This window comes from Drosophila kikkawai, chromosome 2R, assembly GCF_030179895.1.
Source record: "Drosophila kikkawai strain 14028-0561.14 chromosome 2R, DkikHiC1v2, whole genome shotgun sequence".
Classification (NCBI taxonomy): Eukaryota; Metazoa; Arthropoda; class Insecta; order Diptera; family Drosophilidae; genus Drosophila; species Drosophila kikkawai.
Window position 1 is genome coordinate 2,332,671 of NC_091729.1, and position 17,736 is coordinate 2,350,406.

General features: G+C 40.1%; 1 protein-coding gene across 17 annotated transcripts in view; it reads right to left on the reverse strand.

The window, feature by feature from the left end:
• Nucleotides 1–17,736, reverse strand: part of LOC108081755 (transcriptional regulator ATRX homolog) — a 596,348-nt gene that overhangs the window by 525,463 nt on the left and 53,149 nt on the right. For all 17 annotated transcript variants that reach the window (XR_011444416.1, XR_011444415.1, XR_011444417.1 and 14 more), the window contains exons 3-5: nt 14,120–14,279; nt 13,240–14,001; nt 13,007–13,176 (exon numbers count right to left, since the gene is read on the reverse strand). Coding sequence is in view for 10 of the 17 variants with exons in the window: in XM_070283631.1 (XP_070139732.1) it covers nt 13,007–13,176; nt 13,240–14,001; nt 14,120–14,279 (1,092 nt within the window). In the remaining 7 variants the exon portion in view is untranslated. The remainder of the gene's footprint in view (nt 1–13,006; nt 13,177–13,239; nt 14,002–14,119; nt 14,280–17,736) is intronic.

The following is a 17,736-nucleotide window of genomic DNA, read 5'->3' on the forward strand; positions in this document are numbered from 1 at the left end:
CAACATTTCTTGATTAAATCTAGCACAGCGTCTTCGATGGGCCCACCGAACCTGCTTCAACCGGATTTGTGAGTAAGTGAGAACTCTCCTCATAAAAACATATTGATTTCTGACTTTACGAATATATTATATTTTTGTGTGTGCATTTAAATAACGAAACGCCATATAATTAGTCGAATGATATTTAAATATTTTTACAATTCGATTAAAAGTAAATTTTAGTAGCATTATGATTAGGAGTTAAATACATCGTAAGCAACAATAAGATTTTAGGAGCGAATAAGATTTTTGTAGATGATAAGATGATGCGATTGGATAACGTTTTGTTATTGTTTTGGGCATTTGGCCAACATGAATGAATTTATGCAGTTCTTTGTTTTGATTGATTGATTCTTTTTCCAATATGTTGGAGTAATTTGAATTAGTTTTCGTGGATCGATTTTGATGCTGCCGCAATGTGAATTAGAATTATAATATAATAATAAACTTTAATTAAGGGATAACCGCAAACCTAATCTCTCGAGTTATCATGGCAGGGAGGGTACAGAAAGGGATGGCGAATAACAGCTAGTCACCCCTACTCCTGGTGTTCTCTTGATTAGCTTACTGGTCCGTCCAGAATCCGAATATATCCTTTGTTGTTTTGAACTGTAGATTACAGTTAGTGCACTTAAAACTTTTCTTTTGCGTAGTGCAGTGTGTATATAGGGAAGATGAGGAAAACCCACGACAATCCGACGAGCTTAGCAAAGAGCAATGCTAGAAGTGCACGAAACCGAATCTCCTTATACACTAGGTTACCCTTAACCCGGTGAACACAGGCCAGGGAGCCCTGACGGGCAACCGACGATCCTAGTCTGGCTGACATAGAAAGACAAGGGAGAACCGACTAGCTGGCTGGCCACTACAACCCTTCAACACTACAGTGTGAAAACATTGGGTTTGATCTGGGTACCACATAAGGATCAGCTATGTGGGCGATCCCAAAAAAGTGAATCGTCAACCATCACCAAACGAGTGGTGAGCTCAGAGGCGTCACAAATTTTCGATCCACTAGGACTATTCGCTCCTGTTGTGGTAAAGGCAAAGATATTCATGCAAAGCCTGTGGGAACTGAAGATGGGCTAGGACGACGAGCTTCCTCAACTTCCGTCTGTCTGTCCGTCTGCCCGTCCGTCCGTCCGTCTGTCCGTTTCTACGCAAACTAGTCCCTCAGTTTTAAAGCTATCTGAATGAAACTTGGATAATATGGTCTTCTATGTATTTTCACTGCTATATGTGTCGGAACGGGCCGGATCGGACGACTATATCATATAGCTGCCATACAAATGTTCGATAAATTTTTAGAAAAAAAATTATAGCTTGGCTGTTTTTCAATATCTTTGCATCATTTTTGATAATATTATTCTAGAATTTTGGTAAGAATTTTATGAAAATCGGACGACTATATCTTATAGCTGCAATAGGAACGATCGGGATATTAATAGGAAAGTATGTTAACTTCGGTGCTTTTCAACGTATTTTCATCTACTCTGAGATATGTTTTTTTTTATTATTTTAGAATTTTGGTATAAATTTCATAAAAATCTGACAACTATATTATATAGCTGCCATAGGAGCGATCGGTAGAAGTAGATGTTCACGCCAGATAGGCGTTTAATTTCGGGAGGCAGTGTGATCCCGTACGCTCTCCTTTTCTCTCCCTCTTCCTCCGGACTTCCAGTCCAAAGAGCTTTCAATCCGCTCTCCCTAGCTTTAGTTTCTTTTGTATAGTTAGTACCAATTTACATCTTACCAAATAAACATCCCGACGTCCAGCACGTCCCGTAAAACCCCGACAAGTCTCCGTGTTCTTATTTCTTTTTTTTTTGTTTTTTTAGGCTTTGCTTATATTTATTGAATCTTCCTATTTATGAGACTAACAATAAGTGTATCAAATCTTACAATACTACCTACCTAGCAGTCATGAGACTGGTACAGAGTAAATGGCCCTGACTAATTATGGCTGGGTTGGATGGTCGTTACGAAGTAGGCGGCTTCTTCTGGAAACTCGTATCAAGTCCCTTGCTAGAGGATTTGGATGGGTGGAGAGTTTTTCCTTGTAGGACGCTTTTTGTTTTTCTATTTCGTTCTTAACTGCAAGAATGCCAAGATCCCTGTGGATGTGTTCGTTGCGAATATACCATGGTGCCCCAGTGATAGTTCTCAGGATTTTTGATTGGGCGCGCTGTATGATGTCTAGATTGGTACTGCACCCCAGAGCTGGGAGCCATACGTCCATATTGGCTTTAGTGTGGAGTTGTAGAGCAGGACCTTGTAGTCCAGACTCAGGAGCGATCGGGAGTTTATGAGCCAGTGGAGGCTGCTGGCTTTTAGTTTTAGATGAATTTTCTTGCATTCAATGTGTCTTCGCCATGTTAGGCGTCTGTCCAGGTGGACGCCCAGGTACGTTACCACTTTGACTTCGGGGATCTGCGTGCTGTTCAGGTAGAGCGGAGAGTCTGTTGAGAGTGAACGTTATGTGCTTACACTTTTGTTCATTTATTTTAATACGCCAATCAGATAGCCACTTCTCGACTACCTCGAGGTGGTTGGCGAGCTGGGTTGTTGCCCGGAATACACATCTGGAACGGCTGAGGATCGCAGTGTCGTCACCGAAAGTGGATAGTGTTAGCTGGTCGCTTGTGGGGATATCCGCTATGTATAGGACAAATAGGGTAGGCCCAAGTGCGCTTCCTTGTGGAACTCCAGCTTCGATTGCATAGGTGCCGGATGTTGTTGCGTTGCACCTCACTGCGAAGACTCTGTTGTAGAGATACGACTCAAGTAATTTGTGTGTGTATGCCGGCATAAGTGTTTTAATTTTGTGCATGAGGGCGTTGAGCCAGACGCGGTCGAATTGTTGAGAAACATTGAGAAATATCGCGCTGCAATATTCTCGATGCTCGAAGGCTGTGCGAATTTCTGATGTTATTCTGTTAACTTGCTCGGTAGTTCCATGTTTTTCTCTGAAGCCAAATTGATGAGCTGGGATGATGTTGTGAGCTCCCAGATAAGGAATTATGCGCTCTAGTAGGCATTTTTCAAATACCTTGGACAAGCATGATAGTAGACTTATTGGTCGGTAGGATGATGGAATCGTGTGGTCTTTTCCGGGCTTCGGTATCATTATAATTACAGATTTTTTCCATTTTGTTGGGTAATGGCCGAGACTTATGATCCCATTGAAGATTTCACAGATGACCTCAATAGCACAATTCGGAAGTTCAATTATCGTTTTTTGAGTTATTAGATCATCGCCGGGAGTCTTTTTCGGTTTCAGTTCCCTGATGACTTTTGTGATCTAGATCGGACGAAATGATGCTGGAGTAGATTCCATTTCAGTTTGGATTTGTGGTAGTTCAAAAGGATTTGCAGCAGGGTTAGGCTGGAAAACGCCTCGGAGATGTGAGGCAAAAGTTTTGGCTCTGTCTTTCTCGCTGCGGGCCCGCCTTAGTTTGCGTGTGGATTCGTTTATTGGTCTATTGGTTTGCCACACCCGTCACAGACGCCTCTTTTCTTGGATAAGCTGTTCAATTTGTTGGTTCGTTTTGAATTTGATTTTTTGCACATCCTTCTGTTGTGGTGTTGAGATCCTGGCTGCAGTCACAAGTACCTCTTCCAGTGCGGAGGTGGAGGAGTCAATGTCGGCTTCAGTATTGAGCTGCGGGGCTGGTTCAATGTGGGAACTCACATATTTTTTATATTTCATCCAATTGGTTCTAAGTGACGTCAGCGTGTAGGGGCGATCCGTAGTTTCTGGGCTTTGAAGGAGGGTTATCAACAGCGGCGAGTGATCTGGAGAAAGGTCCGGAAGGGCCTTGGCGGTTATTAAATTTCGTGGGATGTTTTTGTCCCCGCGAAGTCAATTAGATCAGGTATCTTTCTGGGGTCGGCTGGCCTATTTGTGGGGCTACCAGGGGAAACGTAGTCCAGTTTATTTCTCACATTGATGAGAGCGTTATACAGTTGTCTTAACTTGGGGGTCACTAGGCGGGATCCCCAATGCGTATGCTTGTCGTTGTAATCTCCTGCAGCTATAAAACGATCTCCAAAACAGTTGTAAAAGTCCATGAATTGGCTTTTAGAGATTGTAAAGCGAGGTGGGCAGTAGACAGCAGCAATGCAAAGGTTGCCGTTACCTGACTGCACTTTTATGGACGTAGCTTGCAAGTAGTTTATTGCAAACCTTTGGTGGAAGTGGTGTTTGATGCGTTCTTTGATAAGGATGCCGGTCCCGCCGTGGGCTTTACCATCTGGATGATCTGTGCGGTAGAAGGTATAACCTCTTATATGAAAGTTGTATCTGCTTGTGAGGTGCGTTTCAACCAGTAGCATGGCGTCGATGTGATTTTGATTTAGGAATTGTGTTAGTTCAAGTTTATGCCGTGAGACGCCATTGGCATTCCACGTGGATATACGTAGATTAGACATTGATTATTTCGACTGTTGTGCTACAAGCAACTGTATCACCATATTCTGATTGTGGACGAGCGTTTGCATGGTCGTTTTCATAAATGACATGAGTTCCATCATACTTTGTTGCATGGTCACCATCATGGATTCCATGTTGTTTTGTGGCTGCCCTTGGGCCTGCTGAGCGTTTACTGAGTTTGAGGGGAGTGGATTTTGCATACCTTTTCGTAGAGCTTCGGTGTAGCAGTGGGGGCATTTAGCGGACCTAAAGAGGATCTGGCTGCTTTGGCAAAAAATACATCTGCAGTAGTTTTTGAATTATGATACCCATTTTGTGTATTTTGCGTGTAGCGTGTAGCTGTTGCTCGCGCATGCGACTCTTCAGCTCCTTGTAGACCACGCAGCCTCTGTAGTTAGCTATATGATTTCCTCCACAGTTTCCAAATTTTTTCGTATTGGGGTCTTCTTTGTTTGCAGGGCAGTGTGCGGAACTGTGGAAGTGTGCAGTATGTCCTTGTATGTCCATACTCTTGGCAATTTGTGAATTGAGACTGGTACAGAGTAAATGGCCCTGACTAATTATGGCTGGGTTGGATGGTCGTTACGAAGTAGGCGGCTTCTTCTGGAAACTCGTATCAAGTCCCTTGCTAGAGGATTTGGATGGGTGGAGAGTTTTTCCTTGTAGGACGCTTTTTGTTTTTCTATTTCGTTCTTAACTGCAAGAATGCTAAGATCCCTGTGGATGTGTTCGTTGCGAATATACCATGGTGCCCCAGTGATAGTTCTCAGGATTTTTGATTGGGCGCGCTGTATGATGTCTAGATTGGTACTGCACGCCTTCCCCCAGAGCTGGGAGCCATACGTCCATATTGGCTTTAGTGTGGAGTTGTAGAGCAGGACCTTGTAGTCCAGACTCAGGAGCGATCGGGAGTTTATGAGCCAGTGGAGGCTGCTGGCTTTTAGTTTTAGATGAATTTTCTTGCATTCAATGTGTCTTCGCCATGTTAGGCGTCTGTCCAGGTGGACGCCCAGGTACGTTACCACTTTGACTTCGGGGATCTGCGTGCTGTTCAGGTAGAGCGGAGGGTCTGTTGAGAGTGAACGTTATGTGCTTACACTTTTGTTCATTTATTTTAATACGCCAATCAGATAGCCACTTCTCGACTACCTCGAGGTGGTTGGCGAGCTGGGTTGTTGCCCGGAATACACATCTGGAACGGCTGAGGATCGCAGTGTCGTCACCGAAAGTGGATAGTGTTAGCTGGTCGCTTGTGGGGATATCCGCTATGTATAGGACAAATAGGGTAGGCCCAAGTGCGCTTCCTTGTGGAACTCCAGCTTCGATTGCATAGGTGCCGGATGTTGTTGCGTTGCACCTCACTGCGAAGACTCTGTTGTAGAGATACGACTCAAGTAATTTGTGTGTGTATGCCGGCATAAGTGTTTTAATTTTGTGCATGAGGGCGTTGAGCCAGACGCGGTCGAATTGTTGAGAAACATTGAGAAATATCGCGCTGCAATATTCTCGATGCTCGAAGGCTGTGCGAATTTCTGATGTTATTCTGTTAACTTGCTCGGTAGTTCCATGTTTTTCTCTGAAGCCAAATTGATGAGCTGGGATGATGTTGTGAGCTCCCAGATAAGGAATTATGCGCTCTAGTAGGCATTTTTCAAATACCTTGGACAAGCATGATAGTAGACTTATTGGTCGGTAGGATGATGGAATCGTGTGGTCTTTTCCGGGCTTCGGTATCATTATAATTACAGATTTTTTCCATTTTGTTGGGTAATGGCCGAGACTTATGATCCCATTGAAGATTTCACAGATGACCTCAATAGCACAATTCGGAAGTTCAATTATCGTTTTTTGAGTTATTAGATCATCGCCGGGAGTCTTTTTCGGTTTCAGTTCCCTGATGACTTTTGTGATCTAGATCGGACGAAATGATGCTGGAGTAGATTCCATTTCAGTTTGGATTTGTGGTAGTTCAAAAGGATTTGCAGCAGGGTTAGGCTGGAAAACGCCTCGGAGATGTGAGGCAAAAGTTTTGGCTCTGTCTTTCTCGCTGCGGGCCCGCCTTAGTTTGCGTGTGGATTCGTTTATTGGTCTATTGGTTTGCCACACCCGTCACAGACGCCTCTTTTCTTGGATAAGCTGTTCAATTTGTTGGTTCGTTTTGAATTTGATTTTTTGCACATCCTTCTGTTGTGGTGTTGAGATCCTGGCTGCAGTCACAAGTACCTCTTCCAGTGCGGAGGTGGAGGAGTCAATGTCGGCTTCAGTATTGAGCTGCGGGGCTGGTTCAATGTGGGAACTCACATATTTTTTATATTTCATCCAATTGGTTCTAAGTGACGTCAGCGTGTAGGGGCGATCCGTAGTTTCTGGGCTTTGAAGGAGGGTTATCAACAGCGGCGAGTGATCTGGAGAAAGGTCCGGAAGGGCCTTGGCGGTTATTAAATTTCGTGGGATGTTTTTGTCCCCGCGAAGTCAATTAGATCAGGTATCTTTCTGGGGTCGGCTGGCCTATTTGTGGGGCTACCAGGGGAAACGTAGTCCAGTTTATTTCTCACATTGATGAGAGCGTTATACAGTTGTCTTAACTTGGGGGTCACTAGGCGGGATCCCCAATGCGTATGCTTGTCGTTGTAATCTCCTGCAGCTATAAAACGATCTCCAAAACAGTTGTAAAAGTCCATGAATTGGCTTTTAGAGATTGTAAAGCGAGGTGGGCAGTAGACAGCAGCAATGCAAAGGTTGCCGTTACCTGACTGCACTTTTATGGACGTAGCTTGCAAGTAGTTTATTGCAAACCTTTGGTGGAAGTGGTGTTTGATGCGTTCTTTGATAAGGATGCCGGTCCCGCCGTGGGCTTTACCATCTGGATGATCTGTGCGGTAGAAGGTATAACCTCTTATATGAAAGTTGTATCTGCTTGTGAGGTGCGTTTCAACCAGTAGCATGGCGTCGATGTGATTTTGATTTAGGAATTGTGTTAGTTCAAGTTTATGCCGTGAGACGCCATTGGCATTCCACGTGGATATACGTAGATTAGACATTGATTATTTCGACTGTTGTGCTACAAGCAACTGTATCACCATATTCTGATTGTGGACGAGCGTTTGCATGGTCGTTTTCATAAATGACATGAGTTCCATCATACTTTGTTGCATGGTCACCATCATGGATTCCATGTTGTTTTGTGGCTGCCCTTGGGCCTGCTGAGCGTTTACTGAGTTTGAGGGGAGTGGATTTTGCATACCTTTTCGTAGAGCTTCGGTGTATCAGTGGGGGCATTTAGCGGACCTAAAGAGGATCTGGCTGCTTTGGCAAAAAATACATCTGCAGTAGTTTTTGAATTATGATACCCATTTTGTGTATTTTGCGTGTAGCGTGTAGCTGTTGCTTGTCGCATGCGACTCTTCAGCTCCTTGTAGACCACGCAGCCTCTGTAGTTAGCTATATGATTTCCTCCACAGTTTCCAAATTTTTTCGTATTGGGGTCTTCTTTGTTTGCAGGGCAGTGTGCGGAACTGTGGAAGTGTGCAGTATGTCCTTGTATGTCCATACTCTTGGCAATTTGTGAATTGCACAGGACCGTTGCGTTTGTGCGGTTCTTCCACGGTGATTCTTCGATGCAATAAAAACTGCAACTTGTAGATCGGGTGAACTTCATTCTTCTTTAGGGTTTTACTATTTGGCTCAAGTTCGACTTTGAAAAGTGGTTGCGGCTTTTTGATTTTGTTGATAATGTTGTTAACATTCTTGGCAAAGAAACCTTCCTTTAAGGGCTTCTATTATCTCAGAGGGGGCGACGTCTGGTTCAATTCCTTTTAGCAGTCCCTTGCTGCTTTTTAGTTGCTAGGTGTAAAAGTTCTTTTTTGATTCTTCCAGGTATTTAGACTGGGGGGGTGAAAGGCAGTTGATGTTGATATTATGATCTATATCATTCATACGCGGTCCATATCAACAAAATTCGACGCGACTGTAAACTGCGAGTAAAAGCTTAAATTAAGAGCTTAGCTTAGATAAAGCTTTTCTATGCAATATATATCGATGTCAATAGATAGCAGCTGATCGATGCATCTTGCTAACAGCTCTAGTTAGCCGTCATGCACCTGTTAAATCGAGCTTAATTTTTTTACACCTGTTTCCTTTTTACCCTTCTCTCATTCTCTTGAGATCGATGTACACCGAAACATCTTGATTACTACAACTAATTCGAGTAATGGGAATGTCCCAAGAGGAACAAGAACAACGCCATTTTCCCTGAGCACGGCTGGACCCCTTTTTGTAGACAGAGCGTTCCTCGAAGGCCATATATAGTCCGTTACAAGACACAGCCCGGAAGTGTTCTTCTGATTTGATTTGAACTTTGGTTTCGCAAATGTTCCCTTTAACAAGCGGAACAACATGAAAGTTTTTGTCCCCGACCACAGCAACAATTTTGTTGACCAGGGCGTTTGAACTTTTCTCCCTATTATAAATAGGTGGGGGCTTTGGCTGTTTTTGAGTCTCCTGCTCCGGCTCTGCTTTGGTATTCTCATCAGCTGCTAGCGCAGAAAATCAGTTGGAGTTGGTTGGGTCGTAGATTTTGGTGACACGGTTGATCTTAGGTTTGTTGCCAACCGTGTTATGTGGGCTGAGCTTACGCTTCATTTGAAAGTAGCGATCCATGCCAGTCTGTATGGCCGGAACCGCGTGTGCTTATCGGAGCTCATGGTTTTTGTTACCATTGAATTCGGCGCTGCGGCCGTTGGTACCGATTTCGCAATATTGGTCGTTGGTTTAGTTGTTGCTGTTTCTTTTGCTCCGTTTGCAGCACTGCTTGTTGTTGGTGCGTCTTCCATCGAAGCCGGTGATGGTGTGGTTTGGCATTAATAGCTCCAAGATGTAGGAGGTGGAGTGAGTGAGCAAGAGAGCGGCATCTTGCCATCGGCAGTCAGTAGAACCGGGTTGGGCTTGGTAGATGATATCGAGAGTTGAGAATTACGCGAAACAACCATTTCTTTGGTTTACAGAGCTTCTACGATAATTCTTTTGATCGCCGCACATTATTTTGAGCTTGTTACGCGTGGCACCATATAAATGATTTTTGCAGCTCAAAAACACGTTTCACGCACTACTATCCGTATGTCATACGTACTGTAGGGCTTGGCCTAACTATCAGTACGTAGTTTAGAGTTCAGAATTTACTTTTTCACCATGAAAAAACACTTCGAGAGTAAACACCGCGTAGCGGTCGTCCGTAGGCACGTCTGCACTCGATGCAGGTCGAATGCATGATAAGGTCGATAGAATGATAAAAGGCAAATATGCGAAGACGGAATTCCAACAAAAGCAATATGACTCAATAAGTCGAGCTGCAGTACCAGAGAAATTGAAGAGATTTTTTAATTTAGAACAGAGAATAGAGTGGTTCACCGTGTTAAATGCTTTACTGTGTTCCAATAGAGTTGAAAGCGTCACACAATTATTGTCCAGTTGTCCAGAGTTATCTTCGAGATACCTCAACATCTGCTACGCAATTAAATTTTTAAGCATCTTAGCAAGAAAGGCTACTATTGAAAAAGGTCTGTATTCCTTATTTGGCTTTAGAACTGGAATAATTTTCGCCTTTTTCCAAGATGTGGGTATAGTCAATTATCATTTTTGCAGTTTGATGTGTACGATGTGTGGAAAAAGTACCGGTATAATAATTTTAAAGAATTTGGGACTAACATTATCTAAACCTTCAGCATTCGATTTAACTCCGAGGATTCCATTTAAGACATCACATTGATTGCCGCACATAAAGCTAAAACTATTATCACAGCGAGATATATTGTTCAGGTACCGGTTATGGGTTGCTTCAGCTACATCGATTTGCAACATCAACATAGTTATAGCTTGTTTGCCTACACTTTCCGATTCCCAATTTTTTGAGTTCAGTTGAGCCGCGCATTTACCATCTTCCACCGCGCGCCGGTCTCATCGTTTCTGTCAATGATTCCAAGATCAAATGTCGTTTGGTCACCTCACTGACTTTTGCGGCCTTGTTGGGCTTCTTGACTTTTTGGCCCGCTTGCTTCCCGATGCGTCCTTACAGGCGTTTTCGGTTGAGCGTTGCCTTTTGTTGGAAAGCGTCTCCTCCACCTAGTTCGCGGGGGAACCTCCAACGTGCGATTTATGCCTGCCGCCAGGGATCGTCAGCTATGTCTAATTCAGTTCCTCCGGCTTTTTAGGGCAGAAGGAATTGCGTTGTTCAAGTGGATTTCTACTTATTCGTCGAACCGTACTCAAAGAGTTGAATTCAGGGGTTCATTCTCAAACCTTGTTCACGTGACTTCTGGTGTTCCTCAAGGGAGCCACCTCGGTCCTCTTCTATTTGGCATTTTTATAAATGATCTGCCCCAAGTTATTCTCCACTCTTACGTCATGATGTACGCTGATGACATTAAACTATGTTTGCCTCTTGTGAATCCTGACTCTCCTCAGCTTTTGCAAGCTGATTTAAACAACATGTTGTCCTGGTGCACTCATAATTTATTGTTTCTTAACAACTCTAAATGTAAATACATGTCGTTTTACCGCAGAAATTGTTTCCATGCTAACTATTTCTTAGGCACAAGTGTTCTTGAACGTATCCAATCTGTAACGGATCTTGGTGTTCTATTTACCCATAATTTTAGCTTCACCGATCACATCGGTATACTTGTTGGTAAAGCAAAGAGTGTCTTTGCTTTCGTAAAACGATGGTCTAAGGAATTCGATGATCCCTACACAACAAAACTCATATATATCTCTGGTTCGGCCCATACTCCAATATTGTTCGTGTGTCTGTCCGTCCGTCTGCCCGTCCGTCTGTCCGTCCGTCTGTCCGTCCGTCTGTCCGTCCGTCTGTCCGTCCGTCTGTCCGTCCGTCTGTCCGTCCGTCTGTCCGTCTGTCCGTTTCTACGCAAACTAGTCCCTCAGTTTTAAAGCTATCTGAATGAAACTTTGCATATAGTCTTCTATGTACTCTCACTGCTATATATGGCGGAACGGGCCGGATCGGACGACTATATCATATAGCTGCCATACAAATGTTCGATGGCTGTTTTTCAAAATTTTTGCACCATTTTTAAGATATGGCCTTTTTTTATTATTTCAGATTTTCTTTGTTAATTTTATAAAAATCGGTATATGTTGAGAAAATCGGTATATGTTGAGAAAATCGGTATATGTTGAGATCGGTATATGTTGAGAAAATGTAAAGCTGGGAATGCAAAACTGTAACTGTCAAACTGTAAACATAATAAGTATAGGTAAAATGAAATAAAACTCTGTTTTGTGTGTGTTTTCAGCATTATAATTTATAATGTAAATGTCAAAACCAATCTGAAAGGGTATACAAACTTCGGCATGCCGAAGTTAGTTTCCTTTCTTGTTTAAAATGTCATTAGACTTTAACACAAATAATATTTTAAGACACCTATCCTTGCCTCTGACCACCTGATGTGAGTCGGAGCGTATCATTAAAAAACTCTCCTTATCCGGTCTGAGGTAAGGATCTGGAATTAAAATGGCAGATATTTGCTATTCTTAATAAATAAATAAATAAATAAATAAATAAATAAAAATTGTCGAATTTAGACTTTTGTAAATAAATAAATTTGTTTGGAAAGATAAAAAAAAAATAAGGTTAATTCGGTGCAAAAATGCCCACTTTTCAATACAATGTTGTGGCGAAACGGCTAAAGTTAGCTTAACGAATTAAATACCATATAATAACACAACATTTGAACAGTTTTTGATAAATTTTGTATTGAAAAATATTTAGAGGTAGAGGAGTTACAGGGAATCTCCCGAGTCGCCTCCAAAACAAAGTTGGTTTGCGGTGTACATCCTAACTGTCCACAGAATCATCCGATCTAAAAAAATTATACCTCATTCGTTAAAGGATAAGTGTCCCGAGGTATTCACGAAGCGTTTTTATTTTTAAAATCTTTTCCCGATTTTTTATAAAAATTGGAAGTCAAAACTGTGATTTTTGACTCCAAAAATTAATTAATTTGTTAAATAAAAATTATAATAAAATTAAAACTCGACGTGAGTACCTGTAGATTTATCTTAAGTTATGTTCCAAAATTCAACCCGATTGGTTCAGTTATGAGTTATCGTGTACACCGATTTTCAAAATGGCATTTTTCAAGAGAGCGCTTTAAACTTTGTGATTCTCATGCATTGAACACCAACCGACCTTCGTTCAACTCCGCATAACTTCGTCAATTTTACTATGATCGATGTAAAACTTGGACACAATATTCTTAAGATGTTGAACTTTCGAAATAAAAAATAAAAAAAATTTACGAAAAAAAAAATTAAATAAAATTTTTTTACCTTTTTCTGCCCAAAGCAGTCTATAAAAGCTGAAGCAGATAAAATCATATTTTATTGATTGTACAACAATTACCAGTCAAATGCCAATTATCTTATTTGGATCAAAAGATATCATTTTTGAAATGAAATATGAAAAAAGGCGCTACTGTGCGCTAAGATGTTGCAATTCAAAAAATTATATTAACTTACGATGAATCCGGAAGTAAAAATACTTTTATAGTGTTTTTACTTTTCAATGGACTTAGCCAGTGGTGAAATTCATCAGCCCAATTCATGACTGTACTCTTTGGACAAAGTACCAACATTTTGTACGTATTTAATTCTTCATAAGATATCACCGTATGCAGCAAAGCAATTAACTAGGATTACAAAATATTTAAACATATATATATTTTTTTAATGAGTTTTAGTATTTATTTTACCTGAAGGGTCTTTCCCAGACCCATGCAGTGGGCCAATATACATCCAGAACCTGAATTTGTATTAGACAGATCTGTGCCACCATAACAAGAATCGTACATAAATTTAACACCATCTTTTTGATGAGGCTTTAATTGCTTGACTATATCTTTGTCAACTGCAATAAAAGTTTTGGTGCTTTCAATGTAATCAAGTATTAAATCAGTTTTTATTGTAAATGTAGTGCGGTTCTTAAGAGCTTTTGATAATTCAAAACTTTTTTTTTCCAACCTTCGAATTCTTTCATTTTCATCTTTTTGAGCTGCTCGTGTTTCAATAGCCAGTTGGTCGATTCGCAGCATCGGTTTAATAAACCTGGATTGTTGAACTTTATGTTCCATATCTGAATCATCACTTTCGGAACTGAGTAAAATTGATGATGGGTGTTTCAGTTCAGAATCAGAGTATAACTTTGACGTCTTCGGTGTGTTTATTATAGAATCATTTGCATTTGAATTAAATCTAAATTCAGTTGTAATTTCTTTGATTGTATTCTTATTTTTATTTTTTTGAGTAGAAAATAAAAGATTGCTATCAGATTCAAAAGCATGGAGAAACTTGTCAACAGTATTAGTCGTAAAGTCTGGTGCCGAATCTTTTGAATTTCCGTAGTTGCTTTGATTTGATAACCCAGAGTCACTATTTGAGTCATTTAAAAGTTGATGCTTAATTTGTTCATTGTAGCGTGATATAAATTCGACTTCTGTTATACTATTTTTTTTATTCTAGAATTAAGTAAAAATAATAATTATTAATTTTAATAATAATTATATGAATTTATTACAATGAATGTTAACTGAAAATTATTGAATTATATATTTCCGGATCTGGAAGACAACTTACATGATAGATTGGTTCACTTTCGTTCATATCCAATTCATCTTCCAAGTAAAGAGTTGATTTGAGTTCACGCTTCTCCATTAATTTTTCGATATCCTTCTTTCTATGGTGAATTTGAGTTTTTTGCTGTTTGTGTATGCTTAGCACATTTAAATTTATCAATCTATATTTAAAAAAAATGAGTGGATAGTAAAAATTTTGTATTTTATTGCAGAGAAATAAAAGTTTATTTTCTTATTGCTAAAAATGTATTCATTTGTAGATCTAATCTCCATTTGTTAATATGTCTTGAAGCCGAACTAAACCACGAGTTCAGTTAAGGGGGGGGTAAGGTTAATTCGGTGCAAAAAAGGCCACTTTTCAAAAAGTTATTGTGGCGGAATGGCTAACGTTAGCTTAATGAATTAAATACCATATAATAACACAACATTTGAATAATTTTTAATAAATTTTGTATTGAAAAATATTTAGAGGTAGAGAAGTTATAGGGAATCTCCCGAGTCGCCTCCAAAAAAAGTTGTTTTGCGGTGTACATCCTAACAGTCCACAGGATCATCCGATCTAAAAAAATTATACCTCATTCGTTAAAGGATAAGTGTCCCGAGGTATTCACGAAGAGTTTTTATTTTTAAAATTTTTTCCCTATTTTTTATCAAAATTTGAAGTCAAAACCCCGATTTTTGACAAAAAAATTAAGTTAATTTGTTAAATAAAAAATATAAGAAAATTAAAAATTAAAAAAAGCTCCACGTGAATACCTGTAGAATTATCCAAAGAAGTTATGTTCCAAATTTCAAACCGATTGGTTCAGTAGATTTTGAGTTATCGTGTACACCGATTTTCAAAATGGCATTTTTCAGGAGAGCGCTTTAAACTTTGCGATTCTCATGCACTGAACACCAACCGACCTTCGTTCAACTCCGCATAACTTTGTCAATATTCCTATGATCGATGTAAAACTTGGACATAATATTCTTAAGATGTTGAACTTTCAAAATAAAAAATAAAAAAAAATTTACGAAAAAAAAAATTAAATACCTTACCCCCCCCTTAAGGGGGTCTTCTCATTCAAAAGCCGTTTTTTGGACCCTTTTTAAAAAAATTCTTATTTGAAAACGCAAAGAATAATTGAAAACTTTTTTTATTTATTGTATTCAAAAATATTCAAAGTAACTAAAAAAGTTGTTCTTGCCTCGATACGAGGGTTGTTCAAAGAGTAATGAGACTTCAAACTTGGTGGTCGAAAAAAAAGGTGTCGTCCTGGCGGCCACGATTCAGGGTCTCCAGAGCGTCCGAAATGAAAAATAAAAACGGGGTTATAATCAGAATAGATGTCATTTTCGGCTGACGGAACAGATTTTTTTAAAAAATTTTTAAAACAAAATGGCGGCCATTCAAAAAAAAAAAATTGATTTCGGACGGTTTTTTTTTGTAGTTTAGTGTAAAAAAAAATAGAAAAAAAAATTTAAAAAAAAATCTGTTCTGTCAGCCGAAAATGGTGACAATTCTGCGTCGATTCCACTTTGTTTCATGAAAATCGGTTCAGTTGAACTGGAGATATCATGGCCGCCAGTTCGAAAAACGTGGTTTCGAGATAAACGCGTTTGAAGTTGGAAAAAAGCTCATTTTGCATAGATCTTGCTTCACAAAAAAGGCTGTATCTTCTAAAGTATTTCGAATTTCTAAAAATCCTTTTGGGGACATATACACACCATCCCAAGCTATAAATAAATGCAAAAAAAAAATCGAAAAAAAAGATGCCCAATGAGAAGACCCCCTTAAGGGGGGATATACATGTAAACGGTCAAAATTTAGACATTTTTCGTGGTTTGTATGAAATTGTGTCGGAATTTTGGTATATTTAACCCTGAGTAGTTTTGGTTTATGCTGTTGCATTTCCGCAGACGCAGCTCGACGCAGCAGATGTAAGTTGATTTTGTCTAGAATAGATCCACAAAGGTCGTAGTAATAGTGTAGTAGGTGGCTCAGCCCATCCAAAAAGATATAGACTACTTTAGCCAGAAAAAAGTGAAAAAAATTGAACACCTGGCAGGTAGCGATTTACATATGCAAGCACAAACCAAATTCTCTTTTTGTTTGGATTGGCTTACAGTTTATGAATGTGTCTATTATTTAAAGCAAAAATCATGACGGTAGGTAATCTATTTTTGTGTAATATTACGACTTTTTCGATTTTTGCAACGGCTTTTGTTCGAGAGGCGCTACTGTGCGACGTTTTGTTTTATATTTTCTTTCAAAAGGCCAACTTATGAAAAATCGTCAATATTTGCATCGCAAAGTTCATACATTTTGGAAATGGAGGGTATCACGAAACACAGTGACAGCAAGCTGCATGTTTGTAGTTCTTTAAAAACCCGCTCAAAAAGGCTGCAGCAACTCCACCAACGGCTTCAATATGGATATGTTGACGTCCAGAAGTCTTTGTGCTCCTGGAGACTCTCTGAACAGCTGTGTTATTGTCAGCCTATTATCGACAATAGACTTCATCATGGTATAATTAGAATTCCAGCGAGTTGGACATGCCGGTTTCACTGTGGTGTTAAGCCGGTGTTGCAAGTTCGCCTTCTTGATATATTTTACAATTTTCTTGCAAGCGTGCACGGTTTCATCCAATTCGGTTGTTTGCTCAAAAGATTTTTGTAAAACATTGGCGAAAAGATGGCTGCTGCAATTTAAACGTATATTGTTTTCCAACGCCTTTTTAATATTCACTCCTCTATCCGTAACAATTGTTATGTTTTTTATGTTTTCAACAATATATTCTAAAAACAAGATTTTTATTTTTTCCAAAATATTTTCACCTGTAGATAATCCATAGATTTGATTCCCAGAATGATGTCATGAAGTTTATAATTTTTTTTAGGTAGTATAATATGACACCCAAAAAATTCCATTGGACGTATTGGTCTGTCCACATATCTAGCGTGGCTGCCACTCCTCCGCTTTCCATTACATCTTTAACATCCTCAGCAACTATTTTCCTTTTTTCCATGGCTAGTTTTTCCGCATTCCGGCTTAATGTTATCTCATCGGGTATTAGGTCGTCCACGTCCACGTTTTCGACATAGGTGGCACCGATTTTGATGAAAAAGTTGACCAAGTTTTTGAATCCCGATCCGGAAACTGCAGAAAATGGACAGTGTCGCACAACCCACTCCGTGCACTTTATAGAGGCTTGTTTTTTGTCACTCTCTGACACTTTTTTAACTTCTTTGGGTTGCTTCAATTCTACACAACATTTGTGGCGAGATAGGAATTACTCCTCCTAGGCCCGATTTGCCCAGTGCGCTTTCTCCGTCTGTCAATTCCGTCCCAAAAAACTAACCAACTCCCTTGGTATCTCCTATCAGAATGCAAGAGGCTTACGCAGCAAGCTTCCAAAATTGCATTCTGACAGTGTCACATTTGCTTCCCAAGTTATTGTGTTCACAGAAACCTGGTTAAAGCCGGAGATTTTGAGATCCGAAGTTTTTCCAGCTGCGTTTACCGGATAGATCGGCCTATCAGACGTGCGGGAGGTGTCCTTATAGCGGTCGACTCCACTCTCACGTCCGATTTAATAACTTTCGAGGAATGCAACGATGTTGAATTCCTTTGCG